The following is a 12,096-nucleotide window of genomic DNA, read 5'->3' as shown; positions in this document are numbered from 1 at the left end:
AAATATATGTATATATCTATATATGTGTTTATCTCTATATATATGTATATATATCATCAAAGTACAGTAAAAAAATAAATACATGTATATATAAATATATATTTTTACTGTACTTTGATTATATATATATATGTATGTATATATATGTGTATACATATGTATATCATAATAAAAGTACAGTAAAATGTCAAGGAAGTCATAAATAGTTCGTATGTCAAAGTATAGTATGTTAAGTCAGAATAAATAGCAATCAGTCCTAAAAATGCCATTTAAAAAAATAATAATGAATAAGTCTTCGTGCTTTAGTGAAATCAAAAATTAATACATGAATTAATAATTGTTTTTAAAGGACATTAATTGTTGAAAAGCCTCCAGCAGGTACCGCCAGCTCAAAAAGGTTTGTGTGAACCTCAGTCTATCAAATTATGCTGTATTATTTAAATAAATAATAAAAATGATGTTTTGTCGCATGAAGCATTTTGTCCCAGCAAGGATCAGAACGCCAAAATAAATACATTACAGGGAAATATGACAATACTTGTGTGCTTTCTATATTTTTATTGCAATGATAAGATACAGATATATTTCCAGACATCCAGTTTCATTAAATTATACTCCAATATTGCATGAGACAGTATTTCAGAAAGATATTGATCCAAATGTGGACAACTAGATCAAACGAAAGTTTTTGACTGGAGATTAAAACATTGATGTTTTACAATTTCACTTTTCATTTCCCCCAGAAATGTGCAATGAGAAGCAGCAGCGTAGAGTAATAATACTACAATATACAAAAGACCGATACTGTGCAACAGCCGAGAACAATTGGGAAAAATCATTGTTTCTTTCTCTTTTGTGGTTCTGCCCATATCAAGAGTTCAGCCGCAGGACACCGAGACGCACTTTGCCCGTTTGTGGATATTAGAAACTAAACAGGATGGAAGCTGCGAGTTAGAAACGTCAAAGAGCTGCAAAAACCTCCGCGGAGACGGAACCGACGACTCCAAGAGGAACGCAAAACAAATGACTGCACAGGAAGCCGCGTGGAATATCTTACGTTTGAGTTTTTGCCACGTCGGGTTAACTGGGAACCAGCGGTGTTATTGTTTTGGACCATTTGTTAGAGAAATACAGATGTGAAATACAGATGTGTCATAGAGAAGTGGCAACAAACCAGCCAGATCACACATTTTAGTGACGTATAGAAAAAAATAAAAATACAAATCTAATAAATTCCCACTGTTTTCTAACCCCAGATGTAAAATAAAAAATATCAAGTTTGCTTTTTGTGATCGTATAACAAAAAAAATGCATATTATAAAGTCTTAATATAATTAAACCTAATACAAAAGAAAAAAAAGTTGTATTGTGTCAGACTGTATTAATTGTATATATGTATGTGTATAAATATATACACATACATACATATATACAACGCACATATATAATTTAGTAATAGAATCCATATATAATATGATAGATTTCTATTTTTTATACATAAATATAATCCTCACAATGACTAAAAAGGGCACCCGAGACTTTTCTAATCAGAAATTAATGTGAAGGAACAGTTTGGACCAAAGCCGAGAGTCCAGCCGTTGACAGGAAATCAAACTGGTCTGGTCAGGGGACCAGTGCCACCACGGGACGAGACAGGACTGGTTTGGATGGGAGTCGAGTGCGAACACCTTTAAACGGTTTCATTGAGACCAAAAATCTTTGCTTAGCGACACACCAACAACCTGTGCTGTGCCGTTTTTAAATCTTTATTTTTTTTTTATCAACGATGCGAAAGGTTTGAGGATTTTGACACGGCGGTTACAATATGAACAAATGAAGAAAAGCATAGCCCTCCCCTTTACACTCAACTCTCCATCATAAATCTGCATGCATTACGTCATTATTAGTCGTGTTTGGCATTAGAGACTTTAGATCTGGTTCTGTTTGCAATGAGTGAACTTAACATCTTCTACCTTTAGTTGTACAACAAATGCGGTGATCTTTTTGTAAAAAAGAAAATGAAGTCTGCCAGCTGTGTCCCAGTTGCTCCCCTTGACTCTCAGAGACGAGTCCCACATTATCAAACATGAACTACTTCAGACTGTCGAGGACCGAGCTATGATTATAAGCCATTTAAAAAGAAAAGAAAATGTCAAGTACCTCAAGGAGCCGCACGACTCTGCTCTCGTAATACTCCATCCCGCCGCAACACGCTTCATTTGAACTACGGGATTTGGTCCATCTGGCTCGGTTGGGGGTTCAACGCCGCTCAGTTTGCTTGAAAACGCCATCAGACAGGATGTGAAGCTCCTGCTGCCATGTTGTGTCACCAAAACACCGCGGGGGGGGGGGGGGGGGGGGGGCTGACCTGATCGTACCGACAACACGGAGCTCAACGACGTCGATGGGAAGAGAAACGGACGGACGGGGCCTAAAGGAACCGGCTCGGCTCCTCTTACTGGTCGCTTTAGCATGATGGCTTTCCATCCAGATGTAATATGTAAACAAAGAAAGGGAACATAAATATACGATATTGAGAGTTGAAATTACACAAATAGAAACTGGACTTGAAAGAAGAAAGGGGAAAAAAGACAAAGAGAGCCTGTTGCCAGGCGAACGTTTCGGTGGCAGTTTTCATTTGAACGTAAATAACATTTGGGTGAATCAGAGCCACCAGAAGGCTTCTTTTAGATTTTCATTTTACCCCCATTGTTGTCGCCGCTTACTTTGACCCGTTATGTCCATCCCGGTGCTGGTCTATTGGTATTTGTTATTGGAAGATCTCAAGAAGAGGAGGCGGAGCCTCTCCTCAGCAGGTCCTGGAATCACAGGAGGAGGAAAGGACAGAGAAACAGAAGAGTGATGAGATGGGAAGACGGTTATGTTTCAGCAGTCTGGGGTTTAGCCTCACTCTCACCCCCTTCTTTCCTCTCCTGCGCCTCCTCTCCTCCCCCCTCCTCCCCCTGCGCCTCCTCTCCTCCCCCCTCCCCCCCCTGCGTCTCCTCCTCTGTGTGCTGCTCCAGCTCCTCCCTGGTGATCATCTCAAAGTCGTTTCCGTTGCTGTGCTGCGAGCCTTCTTCCTCCCGGCGGTCGCTGTCTGTGTCTGAATGGCGCTCCGCCCCCGTTGCCTCCCCCTCTGCTTCTTTACTCCCCGTGGCCTCTTTGCTCTCCTCCTCTTCCTCCTCCTCCTCCTCTTCCTCCTCGTCGCCGTCCTTCTTCTCGCTGTCCGACTTCTCGTCGCTGTCTGACTTCTGAGCCTTGTTGTCTTCGGCGTCCTTCTCGTCCGTCTTGTCCGGGCCCTTTTTGTTGCTGGACCGCGGCCCTTTGTAGTCGTGAGTGTAGAGCGGCCGGAACGAGTCGATGAAACCGACGTCTGCCGTCAAGTTGGGGAGGAACCAGAAGTGGTGGCGCCCGCCGGTCACCAGCCAGATGAGCAGGAAGAGGATGCAACGGGCTGAAGACAGAGGAGACAGCGTATGAGGGGACAGGATATGAGGAGACAGCATATGAGGAGACAGGATGAGGAGACAGGATATATATGCCGGTGGAGCAACATTTTGAGAGTTATGTCAACAAACATACGACCTTGTGGAAGGTGAGGAAACTCAAGCTGCTGTTGTTGTTGTTGTTTAGTACTCTTCTGACATCTAGTGGCTCTTCCTCATTGCTTTTGTTGTTTTACGAGTTTGCTCCCAGACATAAAAATTAAATCCTTGAAATTTGACCATGTGGCGTATGGTACATTCCCAAAAGATAAGAGATGGCCGTTATATCACAGTTATTAGATTAGATATTCCTTTATTAGTGCCACAGTGGGGACATTTCAGGATCATGTTTTAGACTATCTTATTTAGACTATCATTATAATTAAGTAAAAAAAAAAAAAATTTGTTACACACGAGTAGTTTTTCACATTTCATTGAGCCTCCGTTAAGTTCTGCCCTTTGAGCGCTGCAGACGCTCATTGTTTCAGACTCTTTGCATTTTCACGTGTCGTGGATTTCAAGCTCCTCATGGTTGCTACCCGGAGAGCGGGAGGGCGGATTTGTTCCTCAAACTTCACATTTCTACGTAAAATTAGAAAAGTACACAAGTACCTCATTAACAATAGATTCTACGTGACGCAAGCTCCTGAAGGTTCACTGAATGCGTACACATGCTGCTTTTGCCCTTTGAATGATCGTAGCGCTGCACAGCTTTCCAGGAACAGTGGCTCACGTTCACACGGCTCTGGAGCTCCAATCTTTATCTTTCAATCCGAATTAAAAGGCATAAAGTAGATCCTTCTGCCGGCTTCCCTCTGAAATCCCCTTTTCGTTTCTCCAGAAATGTGCTAATATTTATTCAAGGGGTGCAGTGACAGCGTGTGCTCCACGGCAGATAGTTTGACGTAGGAGGGGCGGGGCTTAGCAAAGGGTCAATTGAATGCAGGAGCCCAGTCCGGTGTTTGTATGACGTGTATGTACTTACCAACAGCAAGAAGTAATATACTGGCCACGAAGCAGCCTGCCGCCACACTTAGGTAGTAAACTCCGACACGCATTTCTGCTGGCCACAGCGGGAACAGAGTGGCTGCTATCACGGCAATCACTGGAACACACACACACACACACACACACACAATCAGTAAGAGAGCATCCAGTTCTTGTTTATAAATAATAATAATCCATTTATGATTTTTTTAACCTCTGACTCACCGAGTATCAGTCCCATGGCAAATGTCTTGAAACGAACAGGATCGTAAATCCACACGTACACCTAAAGAAAAGAGGCACATTTTGGGGTTTGATGTTATTCAGGATCCTCAACATGTTGCCGATATTTAAGAGATCCAAGAACACTCACCTCGTTTCCATCCAGGAACAGCTGATCGTCATGAGGCTCCAGTTTAAACTTCTTCTTCGCCTCTTTCTTCTTCTTCGGGGTTCCAGGACTGTCATCCTGTGAGGGTTTATAATTAGAATAAACAATTATTATCTGTGTTTTAATGACAAATCACATCCTCTCTTGTGACAGTGTGACTGACCTACAGTGCGTATTAATCTTTACCTCGTGCTAACTTATTTCTGCAAATGAACATGAAGCTTTAGCCAGCACCAGCTAACTTAGCTTAGCACAAAGACTGGAAACATCTGGTCCGCCCGTCCCCCAAATATAACACAATCCACCTCTAAGCTCACTCACCCATCGTGCCTTATCCATTTACTTTTTGCAAAAACTGAAGTGTAACAAAATTACAATTTAGTTATCTTTTCCCATATTATTCTGAGCAATAAAGCAAAAAAGTAAAACCCAAACTGTTTAGGTTTCCTGGAAGTGTTGATGTTTTTGTAAAGTCTCCACTGAAAGCAGCATTTCTGTTGCTTAAAGTTTGGACCTGATCATTTGAAACGTGGCTATATTATAATAATTATTTACACAGACCAGAAACATAGAGAAAGCAAGCTTCTTCTTTCTCTGAATTCTAAAGATGGGTGAACAGTAAAGTCGATTTCCTAATTAAAACATAAAAGCCAACAGTGACATTATCTTACGAAGACAGGTAGTATTAATAATAATAATACCAATAATTTGATATTTTTGTAAACATAGAGGTCAACAGTGTTGGGTCACGTACACTTTTCTCTTTCTTGGTTTCAACAGCTTCCGGCTCCTTCTTCTTTTCTTTGTCCTTCTTCCCCTTTTTCTCCTCCTCTTTGCCACTGTCACCCTTGGTCTTCTCTTTCTCCTTCTCCTTCTCCTTCTCCTTCTCCTTCTTGGTGTCTTTCTCTGGTTTTTTCTTCACCACTTTGAGAGCCCGGTGGAAGAACTGCTTCTTTAAGAGTCTACAAAGGAGAATGACTGGTTATAAGGGATAATGATGTACTACTGTTTTAGTTTTAATCATCACTGTTTAAAGGAGAGGTCATGTTAAGATCTTTATCTCCTCATAGCAAGAAACAAATCTGCATTTCATTTGCAAGTTTCATCAGTTGGATGCTCTACAAGACTGAAAGCCCTTTTATTCAAATGTCAGTTTCCTGCCTACAGGGCTCAGCATCTTTTTAGATAGTGGAGGAATTGGTTGAGACTTTTAATTTGAGCAAAATTCCCCCAAAATTGTTTTGGTTCCAACTTCCAAAATATAAACATGTGTTGCTAGTAGTATCATATTAGTAGTTTGTTGCTTCTTCTATGATAGCAAACTGAATACGAAGCAATTTTGAAGACATCTGCTTGGATTTTGTCTGATGACAGTTTTCAATTGATGGACCAAGAAAAGAACATGTTGTGAAGAATGAATAGTGAAAATAATAGCTGTAAATATCAGTGACCATGTTACAAGCGTGTGTCTAAAATGCTTAAGATACCTTGTTTTAGAATATCATCCTACAGGAGACAAATGGTTAATCATCTACATCAGGAGAGGAGCAGAGTGTGTTCGACAGCTGACCTGTTGCAATAATCCAACACGGACTCCCTGGTGGTGAACAGCGCCTCCTCTCCCTTCTTGGCCTTGGCCCACTTGGAGTCCATCAGACTGTCCACCGCCTTGGAGGCTAATTGTAGGGATGTAAAGACGGACGTTAAAAAACAGAGTGGTACAGGGCCAGAAAATGTCCCGCTTCAGTATGAAATGATTGGATGGGCTGCCGTCTATATTCCTTGATTTATTTCCCCATGTCGTGGGGCCGAGAAGTTCTCCAGTAATCAAAGCCTTCAGGACACAGTGGCTTCAACATGTTTTATGTCCTATACATTATATAAAAGGCCAAGTCGCGTTGATTGTCGGTTATTATATGTAACCAGTGGAGCATTACAATCACAGCAAAAGCCGTCTCTCTCTTTTCTGAAGACTTCAAAATAAAGCGATCAGCAAAATCTGGTGAATCAGTGATAATAACTTATCATCTAGCAGCAGCGAGGTGCTCTCCTCACTGGGAGTGTGTGGAAGAAGCAATAAGTGGTTCCATTTGACTCATTTAGGGTCTGGCTAGTTAGTTAGCTCGCTAGCTTCCTACTTCCACCATGATTTCATGCTATTACAGAACATTAAAAAGGGCTGAAACAAATCCCAAAACTCGGAGTTTGGATTCCACCCCGATTTTGATCGGATCATCAAAAACAAAAAATACAACTTTATCCCATCTTTCTGCCACAGGTAGCGATCGCTGATTTTCTAAGAGCCATAACGTCCAGGCATGGGTTGCGTTGATGTCGGGTTGGAATTTGACAATTCTTCAGTCACTTGGTGACGCACCAGGTTCAGGATTGCAATGGAAAGTGAGGCACACGTTACAATCAACAAGACAGACGTGATGATACAAGAACACAAAAGCACAAATCCGTGCAGTTATGGTTCCAAGTCGTTCACCTGAATGACGGCTGCTGGAACGAAGCTGTTTTTACACCGCTCTGTTCTACACCGCGGTATTAAATACCTCCGTCTAGAAGGGAGAAGCTGAAACATTCGTCCTTTTGTTGTAACTGTGTGGTGTTCCGGGACTCTGGGCTCAGCTGTGACTCACCACTCAGCCGGCTCGACCTTTTCATTCGATAAGCAACTTGAGATGCGAGACTGAAGTCGAGACATAATACAAAACGGATTGCATGTAGATGCAGAATCTGTTTATCGAGATTAACTATCAGCAATGACAACTGTGGAAAGGATTCAAAAGCAAACAGAGAGCAGAGTTTGATCTCCTCGCTCCACCGGGTGTTTCGACGCACTAACCAATGAAGTAGTCGACTCGGTGGCCCACCATGGTGGTGGACTTGGTCGGGCAGTTGAACCGGATGTACTTGGCCACCGCCTTCTCCTCCTTGGTGGGTTCGCTGACCTCCTGCAGGACCAGACGGGCAAACAGATGAAGATTCACGCACCGAACTACAGTCAGTCAACGGCTCGGGACAAAGAGGCGGAAATGTGAACACGACCAATCAGCTCGGTGTGTTTTATAATTAATCAGGGCAAACGCATCCGATGTGAGGAAACACAAATTTGAACATTACTGCATCCATAAAAATCATTAACATTACATTCATCACCATCAAGAACAATGTGGTAATATACAATGATATTTGTACATATATTATAAGAAGGTATAATACATTTTTAAAAGTTACAAAGCGACATGGTATCAACCCTCAACCGGGATATTTTTTGGAATGTACCACACTAAGGACATAACCTTTAACTAGTATATATATATATAGAGAGAGAGAGAATATGACATACTGCTTGAATGACATGAGTCCTTAAAGCATCAAACTAGTACGACACCTGCATTGAACACGACTGTGTACCTTATTTATTTAATGCAACATTGCAAAACAACAAATCTGTGACAAGGAGAGCAAGTTAACATTCGCTGTACCAGTCGGTGAGCAGCAGTCCTTCTCGGCTAAACAACGACGCTGAGCTCTATTCATTTAGGTGCCATCGAGTTGCGTAACGATGCGTTCAAAATGACGAGTGGGCGACAGAACATTATAACATCATCACGATGTGTTCAAATGTAACCTTGTAAATTACTTGCATTTCTCATTTCGACATGCTGGCATCGTATTGGTAAATCATTACGATAACGGGTATATTTTCAGTTTTTTTTTGTTGCATATCCAGTTTCAAATAATGTCGATTGTGGATGTTCCTCCGTAGCCATAACAGAGAGTTGCCAAATGACCGCCTCCCGTCTGCAGCACTGAACCACATGCCAACTCGGGGGGGAAGGAGAGCATCAGCACTCTGAAGGCCACTGCTGCTTCACCCAGTCCAGCTGGTCAACAACGCGAGGAAGACGAGGCCCTGAGTCGAGCCTTTGTTTGAAGGAGCGGGTATCTCAATCACACGGCTCCGTCACCAGAGCCTCCGACGCCAACAGCTCCCGTCACCGTCGCCACGATCCACCTGATCGCATGAGGACGAGCTGCTCTGGCCTGGCAGCCACAGTGTGTGAGGGCAGATGTATTGGAGTCCACACCAACACCAACGTAACCATCCTTTAAAATGTATATCCAGGGAACAGTATTGGTAAGGTTTGAAATCTATTTCAACAAATTAAGACTGTAATCATTAAATGGCAGGTGAAGTCATGTGAAAACAAGAGAGACGCAGCGTGGTGATGTTTAAATGGAGATAACCGTCTGTGTTGTTATGCAACTCGAACATGCAGAGACCGACACTTCGCTGGAACAACCACCACTAACTAATGCAACGACCGTTTTAAATTGTACCTGCATGAAGATTATGAAGTTGCAACTGTTTCAGAGAGTTGTTGACTTATTCACGTTTGATTATTTGATCGGCTGTAGTTTGTGGCCCTGTTGAACCGTTTCTAATATTGACTCTACCCTCACTGATGTAAACGGGCCAGATACAATCTCTACAACTGAACATTGGCTTTAGTTTGTGGTTCTGTGGAATCGACAAACCAAAAGTGTCGCAGTTTCAACCGGGAGAACCTAACCAACCAAATATATATCAAAGTAACAATATTGGAAACAAATCCATTTCTAAAGAGAACATTATTGTGATGAAGTTGGTAATAAATAGGCCTCTATCTAAATAATTCTTCCTACATTATCCGACTGCTTTGTGGGACACAATTGCAGTGTCCCAAACCCCTACATAATAACTGTGCTCAGTTCGTATGTACGATAATCCTTTTAGTATGTTTAGCAACTAGCATAACATCCGCATACAGAGAAATATTCGATAGTTGCACTACTGGACATCAATCAAATTTCAACTTATCAATGCAACTACCAATAACACACAAAGACAGCAACATGTTGACATGTATGTTATAATCCATGGATTCAAGGATACTTCGTTGTCATTATGCAACACAATGCAAGAGAAACGTGACAAACAAAATAAATAACAAACGGTAGTGTGTTTTTAAAATGTGCATCATAAGGAACAGAAGCAACACAAACAAGTATCTTGGCAAATCACATGGCCGTCATCTTAACATTAAAACCTCAGCGGGACATCAGGAACACATTGTCAATCAGCACCAATGAACACAGAGTCCTGCTGCACACATCAAGAGCAAACATCTCCAGCTGCGAACCGCCTGATTCATATTTACACCCGTGTGAAGCAATAGTGAACACACACACACACACACACACACGACAACTAATAGAAACTACAAGCAAACAACGATGCTTTATATTTTGCTAATCTAGATCCTAACCTGTTGCATAAAATGACATCTGAAACGTGAGTATCTTCATGTCTACTTCATCTATAAGTAGTAGTAGTAGCTTTATTGTCAATTTCTTCACATGTTAAGACATACAAAGGAATCGAAAGGACGTTTCCCACTCTCCCACGGTGAAACATATAAAAGTGCACAGGCACAACAGATAAGACAAGACATTTCCTAATACTAAGTAAACATAAAGATTCATAAAGATTCACGTACAGTTGTTATAAATACTATATATAAATACTATATATATCTAAATACTATAAATATATAAATACTATATATATCTAAATACTATAAATACTATATATATATAAATACTATAAATACTATATATATATAAATACTATAAATACGTCATACAATTTTAAACAAGTGAATACAAGTGATTAAAGTGCAGAGTTTTGAGTGATTTGACATGGAGTGATAATAATCAACCAATTATGGTTTCTGGTTATGGGAGGACAGACTCATGGATGTGTTGAGGAAAGTCTTGGGATCCACAACACGACAAATTTCCCCTTGGGGATTAATAAAGTATATATCTATCTGTCTTTCTAACTCCTACAAGTCTTATAATACGAAGCGACGTGGGGGACTGAACCTGTAGCCACTCACTACACTGTTGCTTCAGCTGAAACCAGTGCTCTGCTCTCTCTAACGCAGTCCTGCTGCACAGATGCTGCGTTACATTGTTACCTCGTTACCTAAAACCCCGCAGATTGTCTCACTTTATGTACAAACACGTCCACTTTCAGAGCTGACGCAGCTTATCTTGAACACGACCAGCGGGTTCAATCGGGATCAAAGCTGGTGGGCTGTGGAGCCAGCCGGGGAGAAAGTACAACACCACCTCTGCTCGTGTGTACGATGTCTTAAAGGAAACAACGATCACAGCGAGCTGAGAAACGTCTCTTCAAAATATAGCCAGCAACGTTTGTTTTTGCCTCGCCAGCTAATGCTAGCGACGGTTAGCCATCATCTAGCTCCAACTGCTGCCGGTTAACGGCTTCCCGTAGAACTGTTAACGGACATCCCGCAGCCGCTCCTGAACCCGCGTGTCAGTCTTATTTGTTGTCTGTTAACTCGCCCGGCGAGGAGTTCGTATGAATTAAGTGATGTTACCTGGATCCGCTTCTTGTGCTTCCTGCGCTCCGCCATGATCCTCCAACTCAGCTCCCTCAGACGCGCGAGAGGCTGCGCACGCGCACGATGTGTAGTATCGCGAGACTAATCGATTAACGGGAGAAAAAAACGGTGATTTCGTTCACATGTGGAGCGGAAAATCTTTTTTTCTCTTCTTCTCTTCCCTGCAGTGTTGCCAGGTCCGCGGTTTCCCCGCGGAATTGGGCTACTTTTGAAGTGTTGCCGCGGATTGAATTTTTTGTCCGCTGGTTCGGGTAGACCTATTTTGCATGCAAATTACATGAATATCTTTTAATAAAAATCCATATTTAAAATGAAATAATTTATTTATACCCAAATCCTACCAAACTGACTCCAGATCAGCACGTACACGCCGACACATCCGCGCACACAGTTGAGCACACTCTCACTAGCACCCCCCCCCCCCCCATCATGAAGGAGTTATGGGCATATTTTGAGTTCTGATTTTGGGCTGGTTTTGGGCTGGTTTTGATTGGCCATTGGGCTTGTTTTGTCACACAGACCTGGCAACCCTGCTTCCCTGTGTCTTTTTGTTGGATTGTTGTTGCATGATCTTTATGAACATGTCAATCATAACATACCTCAATGTATTTATTAGCAGTGGGGGAAAGTAATTGCAGTAACTACATTTACACAGGTAACATCTGAAGTACAATAAAAGGACACATTGTACCGTAGGTGAGTATTTCTATTTTCTTCTTCTTTATACGCCTACTCCACTACATATTTA

General features: G+C 41.8%; 1 protein-coding gene across 1 annotated transcript; it reads right to left on the bottom strand.

The window, feature by feature from the left end:
* Positions 1–538: 538 nt before the first annotated feature.
* On the bottom strand, positions 539–11,387 carry sec62 (SEC62 homolog, preprotein translocation factor). Its single transcript, XM_056420583.1, has 8 exons — positions 11,325–11,387; positions 7,715–7,823; positions 6,434–6,539; positions 5,618–5,825; positions 4,846–4,941; positions 4,698–4,758; positions 4,471–4,590; positions 539–3,454 (listed from the first exon to the last, which is right to left on the bottom strand). The coding sequence occupies exons 1-8, from the start codon at positions 11,358–11,360 to the stop codon at positions 2,880–2,882; spliced, it is 1,311 nt and encodes a 436-aa protein (XP_056276558.1). The 5' UTR covers positions 11,361–11,387; the 3' UTR covers positions 539–2,879.
* Between the last annotated feature and the right edge of the window lie 709 nt (positions 11,388–12,096).

Source organism: Pseudoliparis swirei, chromosome 8, assembly GCF_029220125.1.
Source record: "Pseudoliparis swirei isolate HS2019 ecotype Mariana Trench chromosome 8, NWPU_hadal_v1, whole genome shotgun sequence".
NCBI lineage: Eukaryota > Metazoa > Chordata > Actinopteri > Perciformes > Liparidae > Pseudoliparis > Pseudoliparis swirei.
The sequence above is the reverse complement of the archived record's forward strand: the minus strand, read 5'-3'. Positions and strand labels throughout refer to the sequence as shown.